Below are 17,667 nucleotides of genomic sequence, written 5' to 3'. Positions count from 1 at the left end.
ATATTTAAACGTGAAAATTTACTGTTAGAGTTAGTTTAACCCAATTAGTCCGATAAGAAATGAGGAAGGATGCGGTTAAAAATGTCAGGAAGTCGCGTCTTGTGCGTGGTTTTATTTAACTTTTTAGCGAAAAATACTGTAGTTTGATTCTGTAGTTCGCGAAGTCGCGTTCTGTTATTAAGAGCTTTGATTATCGTAATCGAAATGAAAAATAATTCCGATCCTCTCGAAGCACCGATATCTAGTGATAGTAACTTTGTAACTAGAAAAAAGAGCAACTCTTTGAGTCTTCAATTTATTCGAGTTTTTAGTTCTGGAGCTCCGAAGAGTCCATCAAGTATTTCGAGTCCGCCTAGTAAGAAGTGTAATACACCAGATTCGCAAGAAACTGACGACACGTTTGCATTGTTAAAATCAACTTCAAACTCCCCACGAGGAAGTCCAAGTTCAACAATATGGCGGGTTGGCGGTAAAAGGTAAGTGCATTGTACTTTCTATTTTCAATGCATAACCCCAAATAAAATAATAATTTTATTCTTATAGAAATGTACATAACCACGTTTATTGTCCTACGCTAGAAGAAACTTGAAAAGTACGCAATATATACGAAGCTTTACGACATATTTTATCATTTATCGTCGCTGAAGCAGACGACATTGCCTTGACCGCGATCGTGTTTCGAAATATCCATTAAAGTGGATCCACGTGTGTTAGAAAAGGTTTACGAAACAATATGCTAATCTATGTACGCACAGGAGCGTCTAACGATGTTCCCCATCGGGGCGCATCGAAGTTTTAAAAAATAACTCGTTTTCTATTTAAGCGTAATTTTCTACAGAAATCGATTGTTATTTACCAGTTTCCGGAGTTAAAAGCAAGGCAAAAATAGTGTTAAAAGGTTAAAAGGACTGCCTACGTTAGAAATTGCATCGGGGGGCATCGATAATTTAGAAAAAAATAACTCGTATCACATTTAAGCGTAATTTTCTACAGAAATCGATTGTTATTTACCAGTTTCCGGAGTTAAATGCAAGGAAAAAGTGATTTGAGTTAAAAGGATCATCTATGTTAGAAATTGCATTGGGGGGCATCGATAATTTAGAAAAAAATAACTCGTACCCTATGTAAGCGTAATTTTCCACAGAAATCGATTGTTATTTACCAGTTTCCGGAGTTAAAAGCAAGGCAAAAATAATTTAAATTAAAAGAATCATCTACGTTAGAAATTGCATCGGGGTGCATCGATAATTTAAAAAAAAACTAACTCTAATTCCATTTAAGCGTAATTTCCCACAAAATTCGATTGTTATTTACCAATTTTACAATTTTTTGGTTTCAAAAGCAAAGGAAAAGTGATTCGAGTCAAAAGTACCGCCCACGTTAGAAATTGCATCGGGGCGCTTTGTGAGTCAGCCGGCAGTGCATCCGTTTCTTGAGCGTCAGTATCAGGCGGATAAAAATGAAACGGCCTCGAAAGGTTGTTAGACGAAGTAACAATGTACGTGAACATTTTTAAAACGAGAAAACTGGGTAGACACTTTGAGGGAACGTTTAAGCGAAAACGCATCGGTGGCGAAGCGGTGACGGGTCGATGCAGCGCCGGCGCTGCGGTACATAACCAAGAAAACGAGCATCCCCACCAGCTCTCTTCGTCGTCGAAACGATCGCGCGATGTGTACCCGCTTCCCCATCCAGCGCTTAGACCAGAGTGAGAAGCAGGGAGCCTCTCTGCGTCTCTGTCTCTTTCTGTTTCTATCTTACTTCTTGTCTCTGTCCCTTGTCGCGCGAATGCACTTGGTCGTGCTCCGCGGAACACTGCACGAAGCGCCTCGAACCAGTATAGAACAGTTTGCAGTCAAGCACGGACCGTTTGCGCGTTCACCTCCCTCGCGAGGCATTAGGAATTGAATAAAATCCGCACAGGTACGTACAAACGCGTCCGTCGATCACGAATTGCTCGTACGTCGACGTTTTCGTTCGACTCGTAGGAATCCATAGTCGTGATAGTTCGCATCGTAGCACGGTAGATCGCTTAAACGGCAAACGTATGATCAATGAAAGTGACAACTAAAAGTGCCGCGCTTTTGTGTACGACACGCGACGATCGTTGCTTCGGAATCGTACGAAACGGATCGTGCACGCTTGGGACGAACTTGGCGCGTATACAGGCCTTGAAAACGTTTGGACTCTTCCAAATAGTAACCGTTATAGAAAAATGTCGATACGAACGTTTGGAACTGTCGCGTTTCGACAGAGTTTCGAGACTCGTGAAAAACCTTCGACGTCTTCGTGTTTATGTAACAGTTTCTGTCAAATATTTTAACAGAGATTCGCGTGTTATTTAAGTTTTTTGTTGAGGGGCGGGTCATTTTGCTTTTGTTATGAAATGTGTTTTCCTCTGTATTAGTATTTTTTTTTTAAATGATAAATTTTCTTGATTCGTAGTTAATTGTAATTCGTTCGAAACGCACTCTAAATTGTGGTTTTCGAAGGGTCCAAGAATGACCTCGAGCGAAGAGCATGATTTAGGGCAGAGAGCCTCCTACGTACTTACACGTAGGTACACGTACGTACACGGTAGCACGAGAACTACGTGTGTACCCATTTATACACACGCGCATCCGAGTTTATACCTATTTGTAGCCTGCATCATCGGGCAAAAAGTAGGTCTAGGGAATCAGCTGACCGAAAGAGGCGCGTGCGCTTCACTAAACCAGAACACATTTGAAACGCCCACTATACACCTACCCTCGGAATCCCGGAAAAAGAGATTGCACGAAACGCGACCACTGATAAGCCCACGAAAACCTTTTCTTTGATCAATTATTGATTGTGTAACACGCATACCTATAGAGAACGTATCATATTTAGATGCAGGTCATGCGTGTTTGATTTTTACATCAGTTTACACATTGCATAGGGTGTTCGGAAACCGTGGGAAAAATTTTAATAGGAGATTCTGGAGGTCAAAATAAAACGAAAATCAAGAATATCAATTTCTTGACTGAGGCTTCGTTAAAAAGTTATTAACAAAATTAAATTAAAAAATTTCAAATCGTTCTGGAAAAATTATTTTCGGTTGCAGGGGTTAGTTTTGATCATTTTTTGTGAAGAGACGTACCCCCGAAATCCTAGCCATTTTCGAGAAAAAAATTCAGGAAGGTGGACAAACTTTTCGACAAAATTAAAAAATTTCAAATCGTTCTGGAAAAAATATTTTCGTCTGCAGGGGTCAATTGCAATCATTTTTGGTCATTACACATACCCCCGAAATCCTACCCACTTTCGAGAAAAAAATTCAGGAAGATGGACAAATTTTTCGACAAAATTAAAAAATTTCAAATCGTTCTGGAAAAAATATTTTCGACTGCAGGGGTGAATTGCAATCATTTTTGGTCATTACACATACCCCCGAAATCCTACCCACTTTCGAGAAAAAAATTCAGGAAGGTGGACAAACTTTTCGACAAAATTCAAAAATTTCAAATCGTTCTGGAAAAAATATTTTCGTCTGCAGGGGTCAATTGCAATCATTTTTGGTCATTAGACATACCCTCGAAATCCTACCCACTTTCCAGAAAAAAATTCGAGAAGATGTGAAATTTTTCGATGAAAAAAAAATTTTCCAAATCGTTCTGAAAAAAATATTTTCGTCTGCAGGGGTGAATTACAATCATTTTTGGTCATTAGACATACCCCCGAAATCCTACCCACTTTCGAGAAAAAAATTCAGGAAGGTGGACAAACTTTTCGACAAAATTAAAAAATTTCAAATCGTTCTGGAAAAAATATTTTCGTCTGCAGGGGTCAATTGCAATCATTTTTGGTCATTAGACATACCCTCGAAATCCTACCCACTTTCCAGAAAAAAATTCGAGAAGATGTGAAATTTTTCGATGAAAAAAAAATTTTCCAAATCGTTCTGAAAAAAATATTTTCGTCTGCAGGGGTGAATTGCAATCATTTTTGGTCATTAGACATACCCACGAAATCCTACCCAGTTTCGAGAAAAAAATTCAGGAAGGTGGACAAACTTTTCGACAAAATTAAAAAATTTCAAATCGTTCTGGAAAAAATATTTTCGTCTGCAGGGGTGAATTACAATCATTTTTGGTCATTAGACATACCCCCGAAATCCTACCCACTTTCGAGAAAAAAATTCATTACTGGCGGAACTTTAAACACTAATAATTTTTCAACGAAGCCTCTATCAACAAATTGATATTCTTAATTTTCGTCCTATTTTGGCCTCTAGAATCTCCCATTAAAATTTTTTTTATGGCTGAACACCCTGTATAAAAGTATTGTAGTTCTGAATATAGTGCAGCGAAGAATGATTGAAAGCGTCGTCTAGTAGATAAAAGCGTTTCAATTTAATCAACGACAGCCTACTTCATTATTTATCTGAAGTTTTATCAGTCTCTAGTTATCGTACACTTGTGGAAAAACGGGTAACGGATAAAAAATTTTATACGTTTCGCGGATTGTTCGATAGTTATATCAGCGCTCTTTTGCAATGCACGCGTAATGGATCTTCGGCCATGACCGAGTGAGCGTTTAGCATGAATAAACATAGTCAAGGTCAATATGACAGCTGCAGGAAAATATAAGTGGACCTTCCAACTATACGTTTTACTGGCACCAAATATAGTTGTCAGGAGTTTCGTTTTTGTTCGTGTCGCGATCGCGATACTCTCTCCAGTTGCGTAAAGCGGCTTCAAGACCGTCTTAAACAAAAGAGGATTTGCTAGTGAAAGGAATTTCACTGTTAGCCGTGAGAAAAAAAGTAGCACGGTGACACGCGGGAAAATCTCGTTACTCAACCATGCTACGTCCTCTTACGTTCTGTAGTTACAAAATCGTCGGTTCACCATCGAATCGATATCGAAAGTATTCTTAATTTCAACAAATTATTTCCACAAGTCTACGTGCATATATCTAGTAGATAATAATTAGTCTGCTCTAACTGCCTTGGTTAACCAGGTTACGGTTACGGTTACGGTTACGGTTAGGCGGTTGGAATCTCTGGTTTAGGGCGACGCTAACCGGTTAGGCGGCAGTAAATTGAACCTAATACTTAATAAGCTCTAATTCGTGTTTCGCGATTCTATTTTCCCGCCTATATCCTTACATAAGTACTTATATAAAGCGAATTTCGCATAGGTACGCGGAGGGCAATTAACTCTGAGACGCGAAAGTAATTACTATCGGTCTGTCCGTGGAACAAGGCGCGTTTTCACCGCGTTGGTTCCGCGGTGCGTGGAAACGGGGTCTGATTCCCACGGGATTCGGTTTAGGAGAGAAACGATGGGAACGGCAGACGTTTGATTAATTGTTTCGATGATTCAGTGATGAAGTACTCGCCGCAGCAGCACCAGCAGAAGAAAAGGAAGTCGGAGAGCGACGTGTACTCGATCGAGGCGACACCGAAGAAAACGGCGTGTCGCCAAACTACGTGGACGGACTCGAAGGCCTCGTTGAAATCGTCGGCGAGGAGCGCGGTCTGTCGTTTGCCATCCGTAGGGATGTTCGCGTGGATGCGCGTCTTCCGGCTGGCCACGATGCTGCAGAAGGTCGGATGCTAGAGACGAAGTACACCGAGCGCCATCGTGCCGCTTTTCATAGATGTATTTAACGAATTAAAAATTAAAGGACCGTACACGTGTGCGTCCGCACACATTGAACCGCGTTGGCCGCGTATCTGGATGCACGGACACACGTGTACAGGTACATCCGACGACCCTTTTCCTCTTGGTCGGGATTCACGTATACATAGGGTGGTCGGTTCGTAACGTAGGTACGACCGACGGTAGCTGAATTATAGTGCGTTACGCAATTACGTGTTAATAACCACAGGCGTCGTACTGGCTACGTTCACGCCTACTATGTAGACAACGTTAACCGTACGCGTGTTCTTTCCTACACATGGTGGCGAACGCGTGTAACGTTGGTACGTTGGCGTCTGGGGCCCTGAGAGCGACAGTTGGCAAGCGTGCACTGCCTTGCGTGGAGCTAACGTTCGCGATTAACGCACAGTGAATCCGAAGTTACAAACGTAAAAATTCAAAGCAATAATACAATTAACTTACGCCCTTTCTAACCATAGACATGTAACTTTACTTTGTACCCGAAAGATTAGGTTATGTTCACCGATCAACGACGCTTTTATCGTGCATTTATACAAACACGTGTTTCTGTGCTCTTTTTCATCGCTCTGATAAACATGGAGTGGAAATTTTATTTATAATACGTTTTCGTTCTCGCGCGTAAGACCTTCGGGTTATTGGTTATCGATAGCCAGAAATAATAATTTATTAATATACTCGAAAACGATCAGGTAATTAAAACAGGTGTCGCCTCGTTACTCAGGGGCGCAGAACGCAACGTGCCAACAGTACACACGCGTGTGAATCGTTATATAAAGCGCAGTACCGGGTTCCAGGTAATCGATTGGTCATTTGCGATTAATTAGCGCGCGAACCTCGAAGTTCGAGGTCATTCATCGGTGGTCCTCGTTCGTCAAAGATTTTCTTCTACTTTCCGTTGTTAAACACGGGCTACGTGTGCACGTGTGTACGATCGCGATAATAAAGATTTCTAGCTCGAATAGCGATAAGGATATAACGTGGTGCCTATGTTCAGAACATTCCTTGTTTGTCGAACTTTGTTTCGTTGCTTTTACTACGCTTGTTTTTGCCCCTTCTTTCTTTCCTGTTCCACTCAAACGACGGGGAATACCGACTATTGTAATCGTACGTTTCTTCGAAACTTTCGTCGTCGACTCGAAAGTTCCTCGTTCTCGTTCCGCGAAGGAATCGAGAGACGTGGAAAACGCTACGGCCATTTTACGTTTCTTTCACAATCGTCCGATCGAGGCATAAAAAACCGCGCGCGCTTCAGGTATCCTCGATCCGATTTTATCTATTACGCGACCCGTCTGTTACGGATATCGAATGTTTTATGACTACGGAAATCGACAAATAAAACCAACGTTTGTTTCAACGCGCGATTCACTGTTTTATGCGCCAATCCCCACAGGCTCCCATAAAGCCTCTGTTACTGTGAAATTACGATGGAACTGCGACCAGGGTTTTGAGAAATGCGTTATTGTTTGAGTAATAAAACAGTATTGTTCTGTCAAAAGACAATGTTTATTGACTTGCTCCTGAGGTGTCTGAGAGAGTGATTTTTTTAAAATTTTGATGATCTTTTGTTTTTATTTGAAATGTAGTTGAATCTTGATCTTTTATACCACCTGTTAACCCCTTAACGTTCATGCTCGAGTCTGACTGCTTTGAAAAACGATATTTGTTTAATCTAATGGTTTAAGGGATGATAATAATTGTTTTCCTTCAAATTATACGTTAGATACATTGTAGTTAACAAAGAATGCATTTTTAGGAATAAATCCAATAAAGAAAACTGATTATTCTTGGTTAACTCGAAAAATAAGAGCGTTGAGGGGTTAAGAGAAGCTGTAATTGAGTAAACGTAAGAATCATTTATGGAACATGCGAAGGCAGAGAGATAATAAACGAAAATGAGTCACGTTTGTGACTTAAAAATAGATACTTTCCATTAGAAGGGTTATATTAGATTAATTACGAAAGGATAGAACGTTTGAAAAATAGGTTAGAAATAGATTAATTGCTTCAAAGGAAAGTCGTAATTTAACGTACGTAGTTTCGCGAAATATGAGTCATTAGTCTTTGATTCGTCCATAACTGTAATTGAAGCCTTGATAGCTATTTATGTTAGTGACTCGAGCTATTTCATTTCAAGGATTATTTTCTTCGTAGCACATTCAAATGAATAGGTCTCTGTCTCTTTCTCTGTTTTGCAATAACTTTCATTCGTTAATTATAGTATTTGTTCTACTTGGAATTTTCTGCAATGTGTACAGGGTGTTCGACCATACCTGGGAAAAATTTTAACGAGAGATTCTAGAGGCCAAAATAAGACGAAAATCAAGAGTAGCAAATTGTTGATGGAGGCTTCGTTAAGAAGATATTAACAATTAAATTCAAAAATTTCAAATCGTTCTAAAAAAATTATTTTCCGTTGCAGGGATCAATTGCAATCATTTTTGGTCATTACACATAACCTCGAAATCCTATCCACTTTCGAGAAAAAAATTCTGGAAAGTGGACAAACTTTTCGACAAAATTAAGAAATTTCAAATCGTTCTGGAAAAAATATTTTCCGTTGCAGGGGCCAATTGCAATCATTTTTGGTCATTAAACATACCCCTGAAATCCTATCCACTTTCGAGAAAAAAATTCTTTACTGAAAATCTAATTAGGTGCCTTTTTTCGACGAAAAAAAAATTTCATATCGTTCTGGAAAAAATATTTTCCGTTGCAGGGGTCAATTGCAATCATTTTTGGTCATTACACATACCCTCGAAATCCTATCCACTTTTGAGAAAAAGATTCTGGAAAGTGGACAAACTTTTCGACAAAATTAAGAAATTTCAAATCGTTCTGGAAAAAATATTTTCCGTTGCAGGGGTGAATTGCAATCATTTTTGGTCATTAGACATACCCCTGAAATCCTATCCACTTTCGAGAAAAAAATTCTTTACCGAAAATCTAATTAGGTGCCTCTTTTCGACGAAAAAAAAAATTTCATATCGTTCTGGAAAAAATATTTTCCGTTGCAGGGGTCAATTGCAATCATTTTTGGTCATTAGACATACCTTCGAAATCCTATCCACTTTCGAGAAAAAAATTCTGGAAAGTGGACAAACTTTTCGACAAAATTAAGAAACTTCAAATCGTTCTGGAAAAAATATTTTCCGTTGCAGGGGTCAATTGCAATCATTTTTGGTCATTAGACATACCTTCGAAATCCTATCCACTTTCGAGAAAAAAATTCTGGAAGGTGGACAAACTTTTCGACAAAATTCAGAAATTTCGAATCGTTCTGGAAAAAATATTTTCCGTTGCAGGGGTGAATTGCAATCATTTTTGGTCATTAGACATACCCCCGAAATCCTACCCACTTTCGAGAAAAAAATTCTGGAAGGTGGACAAACTTTTCGACAAAATTAAAAAATTTCGAATCGTTCTGGAAAAAATATTTTCCGTTATTAAAGCATTAGAAAATAGTATCGAGAACGTGTACGTTGGATATGGCATTACTCTATTGTATTAAATAATGAACGTACCTACAAAATCATAGTTCATGGCATTTAAGTAACAACAAAATTCAACTTTGACTGACTTGATAGTAGAAAATTAATTATTAGTTTATTGTAGCAATTAAAAAGTGTAAATGGAATATTACACAGTTGACGGAAACACAACAAAAGAGATGGATCAATGAAGTTCAGATAATGAAATGTTTGAAACATAAGAATATTATAAAAGCATTAGAATTACCATTTAGATATCCAGATGAAAACATAGAATTGCCAATACTGAGCATGGAATTTTGTAGCAAAGGTGATCTTAAGAAGGTGAGTTTTAAAATTTACTATTCTTTCCACTTAATGAAATTAAAATAATATTCATTTATATTGCCAATATTTCATTAAATTATAGGTTTTGAATAAAACGGAAAATTGCTATGGTGTTACTGAAAAAGAAGCAATTAATGTAATGAAGGATATTTCTTTGGCTGTAGAATATTTACATTCTAAAAGTATTACACGTCGTGACTTAAAACCTGAAAATATAGTTTTGCAAGAAGAACATGATATAATGTAAGCAATAATTATGTTTTAAACATACAAGGTATTCCATGGTTTTTATGCCAAACAGATTCTGTTAAATATATGGAAATAAATACATAGAAACTTTTCTTAGATTACATACAAATTGATAGATCTTGGATATGTAAAAGGACTTGGTGAAGTTAGTACATCTGCATCCATAGTGGGTACATTAAATTATGTAGCTCCAGAACTACTTTGGAAGCAGAAATATAGTTGTTCCGTGGATTATTGGAGTTTGGGTATTCTTTTTTATGAACTTGTTACTGGTACAAGACCATTTTTACCAAAGACACAGCATACTATGACATGGTACAGTATACAGTGATGTTACTGTAAAATGAACATTACATATATGTTTTAGAATAAGACTAGAAGATAGAATTGTTCAAAATATATTACTCAACAATTTAATTTATTTATAAAAGTGTTTTCAAAATTTCAAGACATGTGTTTTTGTATAATAGACTTCGAATAGTGTTAAAACATTCCTTATGTTTCTATTAATAAAGAATTTAAATCATATTATTTATTCTCCATGCTTTTTATTTACATTCCCTGCCTTTCCTCATGTTTTTTCATGTAATTAATTAGTTATAAACAATTTCTGGAGGCGATATGTACTTGTTCGAATATTGCGCCAAAATTGACAAGGTATAGTATCGCCATCTATCGGAATCTTAGAGGAAGTATCCGGAGTAACCTCCCCTTGCCCCCCAAGGTTTGGTGCACACGAATGGTATCGCCATCTAAGAACAGGTTTTGTACTAAACAAAGTACAGCTACCCCCACTCCTGCTACTCCTAATACGCAATATGTACCTTGATTATTCGTTAATAATTCCTTTTCTGAGAATAAAATATGAACTTTTAGAATCGAAGAATATAGTATAGACCCTTGGCAACATTCAGGGATACATTTTATACCCGTGGCATGCGTTATTAAATAGTTATTAAACAATACACACTTTAGGAATCTATCGTTAATAATTAATTAATTAGAGCACGTAGCGTAGTAAAATTGGCCCTTGAATGTTGCTAGGGATGTCTACTTTGTTCTCTAATAGCCAAAATATGCGTATCATTGTTGAAAACTTGATAATTCATCGATTAAAGTCGACAGTGGTAAAAATTTACTTTCCACCACTTTTCTCCCATTAAGTCCTTAATTTCTTTCATTCTAAAGTTAAATAAAGTAATTCGAATCTAATTAAGTCATTCAATCATTTTTCTATACATTATTTCATGTAATTAATTAGTTATAAACAATTTCTGGAATTGACCAAGTGGCGCCATCTATCGGAATCTTAGAGGAAGTATCCGGAGTAACCTCCCCTTGCCCCCCAAGGTTTAGTGCACACGAATGGTATCGCCATCTAAGAACAGGTTTTGTACTAAACAAAGTACAGCTACCCCCACTCCTGCTACTCCTAATAAGCAATATGTACCTTGATTATTCGTTAATAACTCCTTTTCTGGGAATAAAATATGAACTTTGAGAATCAAAGAATATAGTATAGACCCTTGGCAACATTCAAGGATACATTTTCTACCCATGGCATGCGTTGTTAAATAGTTATTAATCAATATCGGGAAGTCGGCACACGTTTTCGAACTTTTTAACGCGACACCTTAGGGATCTATCGCTAATAACTAATTAATTAGAGCGAGGAGCGGTGCAAAATTGGTCCTTAAATGTTGCTAGAGATGTCTACTATGTTCTCTAATAGCCAAAATATGCGTGGCATTGTTTAAAAGTTGATAATTCATCGATTGAAGCAGGCGGTGATACTGCCGTAAATGTTCCGACTTCGGATATTTGTTAATAACTATTTAACAACGCATGCCATGGGTAGAAAATGTATCCTTGAATGTTGCCAAGGGTCTCAGCTATATTCTTAAACTCTAAAAGTTCATATTTTATTCCCAGAAAAGGAGTTATTAACGAATAATCAAGGTACATATTGCGTATTAGGAGTAGCTGGAGTGGGGGTAGCTGTACTTTGTTTAGTTCGCGACTTGTTCTTAGATGGCGATACCATTTGTGTGCACTAAACCTTGGGGGGCAAGGGGAGGTTACTCCGGATACTTCCTCTAAGATTCCGATAGATGACGCCACTTGGTCAATTCTAGAAATTGTTTATAACTAATTAATTACATGAAATAATGTATAGAAAAATGATTGAATGACTTAATTAGACTCGAATTACTTTATTTAACTTTAGAATGAAAGAAATTAAGGAATTAATGGGAGAAAAGTAGAGGAAAGTAAATTTTTACCACTGTCGACTTTAATCGATGAATTATCAAGTTTTCAACAATGACACGCATATTTTGGCTATTAGAGAACAAAGTAGACATCCCTAGCAACATTCAAGGACCAATTTTACTACGCTACGTGCTCTAATTAATTAATTATTAACGATAGATTGCTAAAGTGTGTATTGTTTAATAACTATTAAATAACGCATGCCACGGGCATAAAATGTATCCCTGAATGTTACCAAGGGTCTATACTATACTCCTCGATTCTAAAAGTTCATATTTTATTCTCAGAAAAGGAATTATTAACGAATAATCAAGGTACATATTGCGTATTAGGAGTAGCAGGAGTGGGGGTAGCTGTACTTTGTTTAGTACAAAACCTGTTCTTAGATGGCGATACCATTCGTGTGCACCAAACCTTGGGGGGCAAGGGGAGGTTACTCCGGATACTTCCTCTAAGATTCCGATAGATGGCGACACTTTGTCAATTTTGGTGCAATATTCGAACAAGTACATATCACCTCCAGAAATTGTTTATAACTAATTAATTAGATGAAATAATGTATAGAAAAATGGCTGAAGTACTCATTTAGGTACGAATAATATTTGGAGTGGTTTTAAGAGATCATAATGCTTCAGAATTTAAAAAATCATGGAATTAATGGGAAAGGTGGAGGAGGATGTAAATGAAATGGACGGAAAATATGTAATATGATTTTATAATATAAATATAGGAAATGTTTTCGACGTTTCTAACTCTATTAAATAATAACATGCCTCGAAATCGAAATATATTATTATATACGTTGCTCAATTTTGCCAAAGTATTAAGACTTTGTCTTTAGGTATGATATCGTACTCAGATGTATCACTGTAATAGGCATCGAATTTGGTAGATTTTAGATTCAACAAGTAGCAATTAATACAGGTACAAGATAATTAATCTATTTACGCTTATTAATTTAATTTGTTTACAATAGTTCGGTAATTTCACCACTAGATGATGTCGTAAAAATAATTTATTAGCGTCATCTACGGCAGAACGTCCAAGTTTGTCGAGAAATAGTTCCTCATCCCCAACGCTAGATGCGCTACCTGCGTAATACATCGAAAAAACTTGTCTATCGTTATAATTAACATAAAGATATATCAATTATCACTTTAATTTACTTATAAAAGCTCCTTTCTGAACGATAAAATGCCCAACCACCACTTTCTGCTTTTCAACACTGCAACCCGTGTTCTCAACCACTTTCACATCACGTTAAGCGTAATATAAATTTATTGTTACAATATATCATTGCACAAACTCAGTCCAAGGCTTATTTTTATAATAATAAACAATACTTCATACGAAGAATTTCACCGCCATGTTTGCTATACCGCGTCATCTGATGTGTAAAACAGCGAACTTTCTCGACAAACTTGAACGTTCCACCGTAGATGGTAGTGCATTATTGTTACAAAAGTAAAGTTTCAACCAAGTATATCAAATTAATCGACCTATATATTAGCAAGTTAATACACATTACATGATGTGGAACTATTCATCCAAAGACAAGTTACTCGTATATGTTAAAATGGCGGAAAGCAGAAATTATTCGCTGATAAACTCGTCAACGCGGTGGGGAAGGTTTCATACACAAATTAAAGCATTAGAAAATAGTATCGAGAACGTGTTCGTAGTTTCGTACCAGATTAAATATGGCAGACATTATCTCGACATTGCGTACGGTTCGTTGAAGCTCAGTTCGTAGGTTATTTTCCTAACTCGTTCTTTTTTGGAGGGAATCGCGAAGGTAGCTGCCATATCGGCGAAACGAAGCACGTTTGGAAGTTCCCGACGTGGTTAGGAACCGTGGGTGGCAGGTAGGACAAATGCTGGTCGGTTGGTCGCGGCGCTGGAGAGGGGAGAGGGTGCACGGTCGTAAACACTCGCGCAAGAAGCACGTAGTACATAGTCTCGCGAGGACTCGTGTCGCGATTACGTCGTCCTAGGGCTCGATCGGGACGGCCGTGAAATCGCGGTTAAGCATCGCGTAGAGATCACGGTGAATGTCTCTCGCGACGATCGATCGCGTCGCTGTTCGATTCGATCTCGGATACGATCGACGGTGGTTCGAATGTGCCGGTGAAATAGTTCGCGTACGAGATGAGACGTCCTTTAATTCGTCATCTCTCCGAGGGTGGTGGGAGCGCGAGTGACAATGCTGGCGCCAGGAGGCAGCAATCCATGAAGGAGGACGAGCGTTCCGGTTACACCTGGAACTGTCGCGAATATGGGAATCACCTGTCGTCCTGCGACCTCCTCAAGGTCCCCACGGCCCTTGCATGTCGGGGACAGACCACGTCACCGGAGCCGCGAATCACGATCCACAGGTAGGTCGATTTCGATCTGCGTTCGGGAGGCCAGCTCCCGAAATTGTCCGGGTCAGTGCATCCTTCGGGGGATACCATTCTGGGTAACCGCGCGAGCGCACTGGCGTTACGGACAAATGAGAGGACGGAAGGAAACCGTTTCTAACCTCTTCTTTTTCCGATCCGACGCTCGGCGACACACGCCACGCGGGGACGGGGGCGAGTGTTTGTTTGCGTATCGAGTGTCCGCAAAGTCCAACGCAATTCGTAACGGACGGGGAGACCGTGGAACGAATTTCTGTAGAATTTCGATTGTACGGGAACGTACGTTTTCTTCGTTGAAATTATCGTAGTCCGTATTATGATTCCACGAAAGTGAAATCTGAATTGAAGTATGTATCTTTCGTTTTTAGATGTCGATATTAGAATTGAAAGATGGATTCTTTTAATTTCTATTTTCCTTCGAAATAAAGTCTCCTTTCTTTGTCGAAATAATTGTAGTCTCTATTATGATTCCACGAAAGTGAAACCTGAATTAAAGTATGTATCTTTCGTTTTCAGATATCGATATTAGAATTGAAAGATGGATTCTTTTAATTTCTATTTTCCTTCTTTGTCGAAATAATTGTAGTCCTTATTATAATTCTACGAAAGTGAAACCTGAACTAAAATGTATATCTTTTGTTTTTAGATGTCGTTATTAAAATTGAAAGATGGATTCTTCTAATTCCTATTTTTCGTTCGAAATAGAGTCTCCTTTCTTTGTCGAAATAATTGTAGTCTCTATTATGATTTCACGAAAGTGAAATCTGAATTAAAGTATGTATCTTTCGTTTTCAGATGTCGATATTAAAATTGAAAGATGGATTCTTCTAATTTCTATTTTCCTTTGAAATAAACTCCTTTCTTTGTCGAAATTATCGTGGTCCCTATTATAATTCCACGAAAGTGAAACCTGAATTAAAGTATGTATCTTTCGTTTTCAGATGTCGATATTAAAATTGAAAGATGGATTCTTTTAATTTCTATTTTTCGTTCGAAATAAAGTCTCCTTTCTTTCTTCGTTGAAATTATCGTAGTTTCTATTATGATTCCACGAAAGTGAAATCTGAATTAAAGTATGTATCTTTCGTTTTCAGATGTCGATATTAAAATTGAAAGATGGATTCTTTTAATTTCTATTTTTCGTTCGAAATAAAGTCTCCTTTCTTTCTTCGTTGAAATTATCGTAGTTTCTATTATGATTCCACGAAAGTGAAACCTGAATTAAAGTATGTATCTTTCGTTTTCAGATGTCGATATTAGAATTGAAAGATGGATTCTTCTAATTTCTATTTTCGTTCGAAATAAAGTCTCCTTTCTCTGTCGAAATAATTGTAGTCCCTATTATAATTCCATGATAGTGAAACCTGAATTAAAGTATATGTCTTTTATTTTTAGATGTCGCTATTAAAATTGAAAGATGGATTCTTCTAATTCCTATTTTCCTTCGAAATAAAGTCTCCTTTCTTCGTTGAAATTATCGTAGTCCCTATTATGATTCCACGAAAGTGAAACCTGAATTAAAGTATACAGGGTGTCCAGTCAACCGTGGGAAAAATTTTAATGAGGGATTCTAGAGGCCAAAATAAGACGAAAATGAAGAATACCAATTTTTTGATTGAGGCTTCGTTAAAAAGTTATTAACAATTAAATTCAAAAATTTCAAATCGCTTTGGAAAAATTATTTTCGGATGTGGGGGTCAATTACAATCATTTTTGGTCAATAGACATACCCTCGAAATCCTATCCACTTTCGAGAAAAAAATTCGAGAATGTGTGAAATTTTTCGACAAAATTCAAAAATTTCAAATCGTTTTGGAAAAATTATTTTCGTCTGCGGGGGGTAATTGCAATCATTTTTGGTCATTAGACATACCATCGAAATTCTACCCACTTTCGAGAAAAAAATTCGAGAATATGTGAAATTTTTCGACAAAATTAAAAAATTTCAAATCGTTTTGGAAAAATTATTTTCATCTACGGGGGTTAATTGCAATCATTTTTGGTCAATAGACATACCATCGAAATCCTACCCAGTTTCGAGAAAAAAATTCAAGAAGGTGGACAAACTTTTCGACAAAATTAAGAAATTTCAAATCGTTCTGGAAAAAATATTTTCAGTTGCAGGGGTCGATTACAATTATTTTTGGTCATTAGACATACCCTCGAAATCCTACCCACTTTCGAGAAAAAAATTCGAGAATATGTGAAATTTTTCGACAAAATTAAAAAATTTCAAATCGTTTTGGAAAAATTATTTTCAGTTGCAGGGGTCGATTGCAATCATTTTTGGTCATTAGACATACCCCTGAAATCCTATCCATTTTCTAGAAAAAAATTCGAAAAGGTGCCTAAATTTTTCGACAAAACTAAAACATTTCGAATCGTTCATAAAAAATTATTTTCAGTTGCGGGGGTCAATTGCAATCATTTTTGGTCATTAGACATACCCTCGAAATCCTACCCACTTTCGTAAAAAAAATTCTAAAAGGTGCCTAAATTTCTCGGCGAAAATAGAATTTTTCAAATCGTTCTAAAAAAATTATATTTAGCTAGGGGGGTCAAATACAATCATTTTTGGTGAATAGACATACCCTCGAAATCCTACCCACTTTCGTAAAAAAAATTCGAATAGGTGCCTAAATTTCTCGGCGAAAATAGAATTTTTCAAATCGTTCTAAAAAAATTATATTTAGCTAGAGGGGTCAAATACAATCATTTTTGGTGAAGAGACATACCCCCGAAATCCTGCGCATTTTCGAGAAAAAAATTCAGTACGTGCAAAACTTTCAACGTTAATAACTTTTTAACGAAGCCTCAATCAACAAATTAGTATTCTTGATTTTCGTCTTATTTTGGCCTCTAAAATCTGGACTGGACACCCTGTATATCTTTTGTCTTCTGATATCGCTATTAAAATTGAAATATGGATTCTTCTAATTCCTATTTTTCGTTCGAAATAAAGTCTCCTTTCTTTGTCGAAATAATCGTAGTTCCTATTATGATTCCACGAAAGTAAAACCTGAATTAAAGTATGTACCTTTTGTTTTCAGATGTCGCTATTAGAATCGAAAGATGGATTCTTCTAATTCCTATTTTTCGCTCGAAATAAAGTCTCCTTTCTTTGTCGAAATAATCGTAGTCTCTATTATAATTCCACGAAAGTAAAACCTGAATTAAAGTATGTATCTTTTGTTTTCAGATGTCGCTATTAGAATCGAAAGATGGATTCTTCTAATTCCTATTTTTCGCTCGAAATAGAGTCTCCTTTCTTTTGTATCTTCCCCA

The 17,667-nt window shown here is 37.1% G+C and overlaps 4 protein-coding genes across 5 annotated transcripts in view; all 4 read left to right on the top strand.

The window, feature by feature from the left end:
• Window positions 1–76: 76 nt before the first annotated feature.
• On the top strand, window positions 77–1,358 carry LOC143349538 (uncharacterized). The gene is made up of 2 exons (XM_076780884.1): window positions 77–476; window positions 544–1,358. The coding sequence occupies exons 1-2, from the start codon at window positions 205–207 to the stop codon at window positions 587–589; spliced, it is 318 nt and encodes a 105-aa protein (XP_076636999.1). The 5' UTR covers window positions 77–204; the 3' UTR covers window positions 590–1,358.
• A 408-nt stretch (window positions 1,359–1,766) lies between these two features.
• LOC143349540 (uncharacterized) lies at window positions 1,767–7,148 on the top strand. The gene is made up of 2 exons (XM_076780887.1): window positions 1,767–1,923; window positions 5,350–7,148. The coding sequence occupies exon 2, from the start codon at window positions 5,352–5,354 to the stop codon at window positions 5,583–5,585; it is 234 nt and encodes a 77-aa protein (XP_076637002.1). The 5' UTR covers window positions 1,767–1,923; window positions 5,350–5,351; the 3' UTR covers window positions 5,586–7,148.
• A 135-nt stretch (window positions 7,149–7,283) lies between these two features.
• On the top strand, window positions 7,284–10,167 carry LOC143349539 (inhibitor of nuclear factor kappa-B kinase subunit alpha-like). Of its 2 annotated transcripts, none has more exons than XM_076780885.1 (3): window positions 7,284–9,460; window positions 9,546–9,706; window positions 9,810–10,167. In XM_076780885.1, exons 1-3 carry the CDS (start codon window positions 9,338–9,340, stop codon window positions 9,823–9,825), a joined length of 300 nt encoding a protein of 99 aa, XP_076637000.1. In that variant the 5' UTR covers window positions 7,284–9,337; the 3' UTR covers window positions 9,826–10,167. The 2 variants fall into 2 exon arrangements, with proteins under 2 accessions (XP_076637000.1, XP_076637001.1); XM_076780886.1 differs by having other exon boundaries at window positions 9,546–9,737.
• A 3,802-nt stretch (window positions 10,168–13,969) lies between these two features.
• Window positions 13,970–17,667, top strand: part of LOC143349532 (rap1 GTPase-activating protein 1) — a 164,248-nt gene continuing 160,550 nt past the window's right edge. The window contains exon 1 of the mRNA XM_076780868.1: window positions 13,970–14,358. Within this exon, the coding sequence (XP_076636983.1) occupies window positions 14,132–14,358 (227 nt within the window). The 5' untranslated portion in view covers window positions 13,970–14,131. The remainder of the gene's footprint in view (window positions 14,359–17,667) is intronic.

The sequence above is a fragment of the Colletes latitarsis genome, chromosome 13, assembly GCF_051014445.1.
Source record: "Colletes latitarsis isolate SP2378_abdomen chromosome 13, iyColLati1, whole genome shotgun sequence".
Lineage (NCBI taxonomy): Eukaryota > Metazoa > Arthropoda > Insecta > Hymenoptera > Colletidae > Colletes > Colletes latitarsis.
This window is presented reverse-complemented; position numbering and strand designations above follow the sequence as displayed.

What these genes read in the sequence shown, in the direction of transcription:
- LOC143349540 (XM_076780887.1), top strand. Translation starts at nt 5,352, where the DNA reads ATGAAGTACTCGCCGCAGCAGCACCAGCAGAAGAAAAGGAAGTCGGAG.
- LOC143349539 (XM_076780885.1), top strand. Translation starts at nt 9,338, where the DNA reads ATGAAATGTTTGAAACATAAGAATATTATAAAAGCATTAGAATTACCA. An exon ending in GCAAAGGTGATCTTAAGAAG is followed by an intron (nt 9,461 to 9,545) that starts GTGAGTTTTAAA and finishes ATTAAATTATAG; the next exon opens with GTTTTGAATAAAACGGAAAA.
- LOC143349538 (XM_076780884.1), top strand. Translation starts at nt 205, where the DNA reads ATGAAAAATAATTCCGATCCTCTCGAAGCACCGATATCTAGTGATAGT. An exon ending in TGGCGGGTTGGCGGTAAAAG is followed by an intron (nt 477 to 543) that starts GTAAGTGCATTG and finishes TTATTCTTATAG; the next exon opens with AAATGTACATAACCACGTTT.